This window comes from Vanellus vanellus, assembly GCF_965231255.1.
Source record: "Vanellus vanellus genome assembly, chromosome: 2".
Classification (NCBI taxonomy): Eukaryota; Metazoa; Chordata; class Aves; order Charadriiformes; family Charadriidae; genus Vanellus; species Vanellus vanellus.
In genome coordinates, this window is record NC_138906.1 from 88,986,885 (window position 1) to 88,994,430 (window position 7,546).

General features: G+C 52.6%; 1 protein-coding gene across 1 annotated transcript in view; it reads right to left on the reverse strand.

The window, feature by feature from the left end:
- The window catches only part of TRIO (trio Rho guanine nucleotide exchange factor), a 259,979-nt gene extending 256,925 nt beyond the window's left edge, over window positions 1–3,054 (reverse strand). Inside the window, exon 1 of the mRNA XM_082479958.1 lies at window positions 2,357–3,054. Coding sequence (XP_082336084.1) covers window positions 2,357–2,477 — 121 coding nt within the window. The 5' untranslated portion in view covers window positions 2,478–3,054. The remainder of the gene's footprint in view (window positions 1–2,356) is intronic.
- Window positions 3,055–7,546: the final 4,492 nt, after the last annotated feature.

Here is a 7,546-nt window from a genome sequence, read left to right on the forward strand (position 1 = left end):
TATAAAGAGCTTTTCCCAATACCAAACACCCACAAGAGATGCCAAAACATTTTCCAGCATATGACATAGCCCAGGCTGAACCAGGTAACCTCCACATGTAAGTACGGAAATGAGATTGCCAGTTGTTAAATACGCTCTAAGAGTTTTTCGATAAGCACTTGACATGTCCTTCTACTGCTTTAAGATTTTTGGTTGCTGCAAGACTAAGCTCAGTGGAGCTTCCCTGTTATTAGAAGTTATCAGTATCATAAGTCATCACTGCACCACTTACAAGCTTATCAACTCTGTGTCATCCCTCTACCCACACACGAACGTGGAAGTTGACTATTAACACAGCTGGCAGGGTCTTCCAAAACTGCAAGATTACTACACATGTACCCATTTGTAACTATACTAGGCAGACTGTAAGTCTACCGTTGTAATCTGTCATTTTGCTTTCAACGTGATTTTTTTCCCCGAGAACAACAAAGCTCAGTCCTTCCTCCACAACAAAACCCACCAAGACCAGCATCTTGACTCAACACGGAGTTTCACACTCATCACTGTCATGTGAAAGAGGGAGCATCAGGCCCTCTTCAGAGGGGACGCAGCTCCCTGTGTGGACCGTCTGTCCAAGAAAATGCAGCTCTGAACCCTGCTTCGGGGATGCCTGCTGCAAATCACACCTCCTCCTTCACCCTCATTAAATCAAACACATTCAACAGCAAGCCCCGACCGCGAGCGGCACTGATTACGCTGTTTCCCACTTCTCTTACGGACTTTCCTTAAAAAAAAAACAATTAACACAGCTTTTGTTATTACTACTACCACCATTTTATTTTTTTTTTTTAAACGCACGAAATCGGCAATCCCCCTCATCTTTCCAGCGGTGAGTCTGCATTTTCCTTGCTCGCCGCTCCTTTTTAGGCACCCGAAGAGAGCAAGTGCCCAGCCCTGCCCCGCCGCCCCACCCGGGAGCGATGGCCGGGGGTACCCGGGGGGGCCGCGGAGCCGCCGGCGGAGCGGAGGGAGGGGAGGAGCCGCCGCCGCCACTCGGGGGAGGGCGGCCGGCACCGGAGGGAGCTAGCCGTCGCCGCCGCCGCCCAGGCTGCCGGCAGAGCTTCGTCCCTGCCGCCGGCGGTTCGTGCGGCCCGGGCAGCCCTGCTCTCCCCCCCGCCCCCGCCGCCATTCCCCGGGGGACGACGGCTCGGTGGCGGGGGCTGCCGCCCTCCCCGCCCGGTTGCGTGCCGAGGGTAAACACCGAGGGAGAAGGCGGCCTCCATTTTTTTTTTTTTTTTTTTTTTTTTTTTTTTTTAATGCCGGCAGCCTGTCAACAGGCTCCCCCCCTTCCCCTCCCGAGCCTCCGCACTGAGCCCGGCTTTCCCAGCCCGGCAGCGCCCGAGAGCCGCTGCCGACCGGCCCCCGCTGCTGCCCCGCCTCAGCCGAGGCAGGGACGCCCCTTAACGTGGGCTTCGCTTTTTTGTCTTTTTTTTTTTTTTTTCTCCCCCCCCGCTATAAGCGCCCGCTGCCTTCTTCCCCCACCCGGCAGTACCAGCACGGCACCGGCGGAGCCCGACCGGAGGCGCGTTGCCTTTTATAGTGGTGTCATCCCTGCCCGCCTCCCCGGGGGGCCCGGGCCAGCACAGCCCCGCTCCCCGCAGCCCTGCGGCGCGCCGCTCCCCTGCCCCCCACCCCACCCGCTCACCCTCCCTCCGCCCCTCCGACACCGAGGGCTCCCGGACCCGCGGCGGCTCCTCCGCCCGCGTCCCGCCGCTCAGCCCCCGGCGGGACGTTTTCGGAGATGGGGGGGCAGACGCGATCCGCCCGGTGCCAGGTGGTGCCGCCCGGCCCTCGTAACACGCCCGTTACCGGGTCGGCATCGGAGAGAGAGAGAGTCGCACCTGTCACCGGCGACACCTCGGGGCAGCATCCGGTCCCCGCACCCGCCCCGACCGGGCCGCCCGCCGCACCCGTTTTCACGCCTCTTTCCTGCCCGCGAGGGTGGCGTCCCGCCCGCTGCGGGGCCCGCAAGTTGCCGGGCCCGAGTGGAAGCCCCGGCTGCCCCCCGGCCGGGAAACGAGGGGGCTCGGCTTTCTTCCCCGCTGCCGCCCGGCCAGGCCGCCCCTGTGCGGGCCGGGCCCCGCACCGCCGCCTCCCCGAGGAACAGGGCACTGCCGGGGGCGGCCCCGCCGGCGAAGGAAGGGCGAGCCTTCCCCGGGGCCACCTGACAAAGCCGGCTGCCTTCGCCCCCTCTCCCGGCTCCGGGAGGAAGACGCCGCTTCCCTCCACCTTTCTTTCCCCTCCGCCTCGCCGCTGCCCCTTCCTCGCCGCCTCCCCCTCCCCCTCCCCTCGGCCCCGGGACGGCGGCCGTACTCACCGGATCGGAAGAACGCCGCGATGTCCGCCGAGTCCTTGGCCGCCTCCTCGGCCCCTTCCCCCGCGCCGCTGCCGGCCGTGGTGGCGGCGGCGGCGGAGGTGGCGGTAGCGGCGCTGCTCATGGCTGCTGCGTTCGGCGGCGGTGGCGGCGGCTCCTCCGGGCGAGACCCACCGCCAACCCCACCGCCCCCCTCGGCGGGTCCCGGCTTCACCTCCGGGTGGGAGCGGCCGTTAGGGCGGCAGCCGAAGCGGGCGAGCGATGCGGGGCGGCGGCGGCGGGTGGCCGCGGCGAGCGCAGGGACATGAAGGTATGTGCGGAATGGCAGCTCCGGGAGCGCCCACCCCCCGCAGCCACCTAGGAGGCGGCGTGTGCATGCAGGGAGTCAGGGCGGGCGGGCGGGCGGCAGCCGGAGCGCAGACAATCGCGGGAGGAGGAGGAGGAGGAGGAGAAGGAGGAGGAGGGCGACGACGACGACGGCATGGGGAGGGCCAGCAGTCCGCGCAGCCGGTGGGCGGAGAAAGCAGGAACCTTTCCAGCCTTTTTTTTTTTTTTTTTTTTTTTTCTCCTTTTCTTTTTTTGAGGGAGCGAGTCGGAGGAGGAGCAGCAGCAGCTGCGCTAGCCGCCGCCGTGCTGCTGGTGGCCGCAGCAACCGCCGTCCTCCATCTTGCCTGGCAGGAGGAGGAGGGTGGGAAAGGGGGGAGCCGGGAAAGGAAGCGAGTCCCCGCCCGAGGAACAAGGGCGGGGAGGAGGGGGGGAGCTCGGGAATCTCCGGCTGCGTCCGGTACCGGTCGGGATGGGGCGGGGCGGGGAGGCGCAGTACGTCAGCGCTCCCGCCGAGGCCGCTCCCCATTGGCTGGGGCGCGGCCGCCCGCCGGGCGGGGGCGGTCTGGGGGTGGTGGTCCCTGGCGGCCGTTGCCTGGCGGCCGTTGCCCGGCGGTTGCCGGAGGTGCGGCCGCGGCCTGGGGGTTAGTCGGTTTATTTATTATTACTATTATTATATTTTTTTTTTAACCGCTGCTGACTGGCTTTCGCCCTCGGCGGTGTGCGGAGGTAGAGCTGCAGGAACCTAAAAAATCCCGTCAGCCCGTCCATGCCGGGGGGCGGGGACCGCGCCCGGCCCGGCCCGGCCCGGCCCGGCGGGAGGTGAGGAGTGGTGTGTGCCCCCCGCGCTCCCGCCCGCCCGCTGCCCGCCGGGAGGCTCGGTGCGAGGTCACCCCGGCTCCGTCGTCCCTCCGAGGGGTCGTCTTCGGTAAGAGCTCCCCTACCGGGGAGTTTCAAAGGAGAGGCGCTTACCGCTCGGGGGTGAGGGGAAGAGGGTACGCAAATTTTTCAGAAAGGTGCCTTTAAAAGGCATCGAATCAACCCATTAGATTGCTCTCTGTGTCGTTGCTGGTTTTTTTATCAGTGGTCGCAGGGACATTTAAACATATTTTGTGTCGTGGACCAGTCCAATCAACATAAAATAAGCAAACGGGAGATGATGGGAAGTGCAATCGGGTGCTTGGTTAAGGGGTATCCCAGCACAGTCGTGGTTCCTCGTGTTAAACTGCCTGAACAAGATTGTGTGCAGATAAGGTTGAAGAGAGTGGCAAAGTTCCAGTTGATTGATAAAGCTGAGTAACGCATCTCAACTGTTTGTGGTAAATTGCCAGAGCCATTGCTCGTTAGCACACTTGAAACACAGAAGTACAGCTCCAGGAATTAAACTCTTGAACCTTTGATAAGTGTTAAAAGCAAAGGTAACTTCAAAAGAAATGTGGTTCTGTTAATTTATCACAGTCAGATGATGTGGAAGTCATGCACAAGGTTTCCAAGGTTTGTATTTGTCAGAAGTTGTATAGCTTGATGAAAAAGCTTTTGTGCTACTACCCCTGCCCTAATTTCTCCTACAGAGAAGAGAGTTTGACTGAAAAGATATATATTTTTTTAATGTTTTTCTTTCAGGCAGCGGGCACAGGAAAGAGTTCCAAATTAGCATCCCACTGGTAGAAGTGGCTGCAATGTGAATTCCTTTCCAGCTGGCGTAGCACCGTCCACATAGCAAAAAGCACAACTGGGACAAATGCTGGTGTTCTCTAGCAAGCAATGAGTTGACCTGGGAGTAGGAATAGGATATTGTACATCAGCACAAAAAACCCTACATAAGAATATGAGAAAATGGGATAAATGAATGGGAAGAGTTATTATGATAAGTAAAGAAAAATAGGTCTCCTGGAATCTCCACAATTTGAGATTTCAGTGCCTGGAGAGCAAGAAGTGCTCAAGATTACTGAGTAATGTGCTCTAGGCAATCCTGCTTTGGCAGGGGAGTTGGACTAGATGATCTCTAGAGGTCCCTTCCAACTCTGAAGATTCCGTGATTACTTGTTTTCTGAATTTGAATTAAGACTTTGCTTTGCTGTGCAACACTGGTAAAAGCTTTGGAAGACGTTCATCAGCTATTGAAAATAAGATACTGACCCTCTGTTACCACTTAGTTGCTCATCCAGCATCTTGTACAATTTGTCAGTGGGCACTAAAAAGCCAAGGTTCATTTGAACAATTTTGAAGGATGTATGACTGAAGTTTGTCCCTTGCCCTGTCCCCTCCATCTGCCTAATTGCAGGAGATGCTGGTTTTGTTTTTCTGTAACACATGGATGCCCTGAGCCATGTTCCCCACTACCAGATCCTCTCCTGTGAATGTGATTGAAATCGACTAGTTGCAAGTCAAGTTCTTCACCTGCAGCAAAGGTGGCCCTTACAGAGAAACCTTCAACAGCCAAATATGCCCATATTCTTTGCCTCATTCAAAATGTTTATGGCAATACAGTTGTGTTCAAGCTAATGTTCAGGATGCAATATTTACTGAAGGATAAGTTGAAAGAGAGAGACAAAGATAGGAAAATGACATTATGACAGTTACTTAACACACTGTAATAAAACAAGGGTTTCATTCACAGGCATCCACCTTCGATATCAAATACCAGATTTAATGTTTTGATATTAGGAAATTAAGTTTCTTAGTCTGGCTCTTCTTGATCATTTTAATCTTGAAACTCAAAAAAAACCCCAACAAACAAACAAGGTGTGAATTGTCTCTGTGGAGAATGTTGCATATTGAAAAGATATATGAGTTTGCCTACTTTGGAAGTCTGTCATTAGGGAATAACCATAGTCTCCATCCTCAACTCCTACTTTGCTTGTCTCAGTTTTTGTCAGCCTGCAAGTATTTTTGCACCAGTTGCATGGTAATGCAAGAAGGGAAAAAATATTATTCTTCATGTAAAAGATATTTTAAGGGTGCTGTGACCTGCTAAATATCAGTAGTGTTATGGTTGAGATTCAAATGAGAGTTTGCTTCAATTGTACACCAGGAATTTTAAAAACTATAGATGCTGAAATCATGCTTAATTTCTGTACCTACTTCTTATATATATATAAAAAGCATTTAATTTTATGTAAGCAAATTGTTCAAAGATTTACACCACAGTAAAGAAAATACCCTAAGAGAAGTGTTGTTTCATTTGAATGCCCTTTATTTTTCCTTGTAATGGGTCTTACTCCGGTTGATTGGTCACTCTAAAATCAGTATATGAATGCACAGAGATCTTAATTCCTGTCAAAGAGGTCTCCTGTGAGGAAAGAAGCTTGCCCAGTGCCTAGCCTTCAGCATCCAGGCTGAGAAGTGTCACATGTCACCTCATGTTTCATCCCTAAAGGAATATGCCAGCTGGATACTGCTTGAGTTCTTTTCCTGCAGCGTTTGCTGTCCACTTAATGAAGAAAACAAAAAACAAGTTTGCACTATTTCTATAAGACATTAAAGAAAGCAGGGCAACAGCTTGATCTAAAACCACAAATATTTACAAGCTTTCAGGAGAAGTAAACTAGAAACTCATTATTTTGGACAAGCTACTAGACAGGAGATTATAGTGACCTGCGCGGTCAATCTGAGTTGTCTCCTTGCTCAGAACCAAAAAAGCCTTCAATTATAAAAAAAAAAAAAAAACCAAACACAAAACCCACCCCAACAACCAGGTTTTTACAATGGAGTTCTCTTCTCATAGTTGTTCACAAGCTTCACTATTCATTTAACAAAACAAAACACAGAACATAAAAGATAGTGTGAGGACAAGACTTCCACATGGAAAACGCTTAAAGGGAAAATGCATGTGGACTTCTCTTCAACCTAGCCAGCCAGCATGTAAGAACTGCCTCTGACCAATGTTATTTTTCTGCAGCAGGCTTTTGGAGGATTGCAAATGAATCTATAAAACAAGGCAGAAGCACTAGTAGAGAAGGCCATGCTGGTTGCTACTGTGCTTTTAGGATGACAAGGCTTCTTTTAAGTTTGTAGCAGTTAAGGAAAGCAATCAAAGTTATTAATGTGTACCACCTCCCAGTTGCTATCTGGATTCTGATCTAAATGGTGCTTGTGTTATAGCAACATTTGTCAATTTCAAATTATTCTCCAAGCACAAGATGCATCTCTTATCTGTCGACTAGCACTGAGGCATTTTCCAACTGTTATCATTATTATCTCCCTCTTTTCTGCAGAAGCATCCATGTCTTTCTGAAAAGTTGTCTTGAACAGTATTAAGCCTACGTGCTCCACTTCCTTATACTATAAAATCAAGTTCTCATTTCATTGTGTGAGTTCTGTCAGCTTTTGAAACTTCTGCTTTTGCTTCTTCACCATTGTCCTGGTTTCGGCTGGGATAGAGTTGACTTTCTTACTGGCAGCTAGTATGGTGCTGTGTTTTGGTTGTTGCAAAGCAGTCAAGGCCTTTTCTACTCCTCATGCCACCGCACCAGCGAGGAGGCTGGGAGGGAACAAGAAGTTGGAGGGGCTGCACAGCCAGCACAACTGACCCCAACTGAGCAAAGTGATATTCCATACTACATGATGTCATGTTCAGTATATAACATGGGGGGAAGAAGAAGGGAGGGTGGTGACATTGGAGTGATGGTGCTTTGTCTTCCCAAGTAACTGTTGTGCGTGATGGAGCCCTGCTTTCCTGGAGATGGCTGAACACCTGCCTGCCCATGGGAAGCAGTGAATGAATTCCTTGTTTTGCTTTGCTTGCATGGGTGGCTTTTGCTTTACCTATTAAACTGTCTTTATTTCAACCCACAAGTTCTTCTCACTCTTCCGATTTTCTTCTCTATCCCACCATGGGGGGAGTGAGTGAGTGGCTGCATGGTCCTA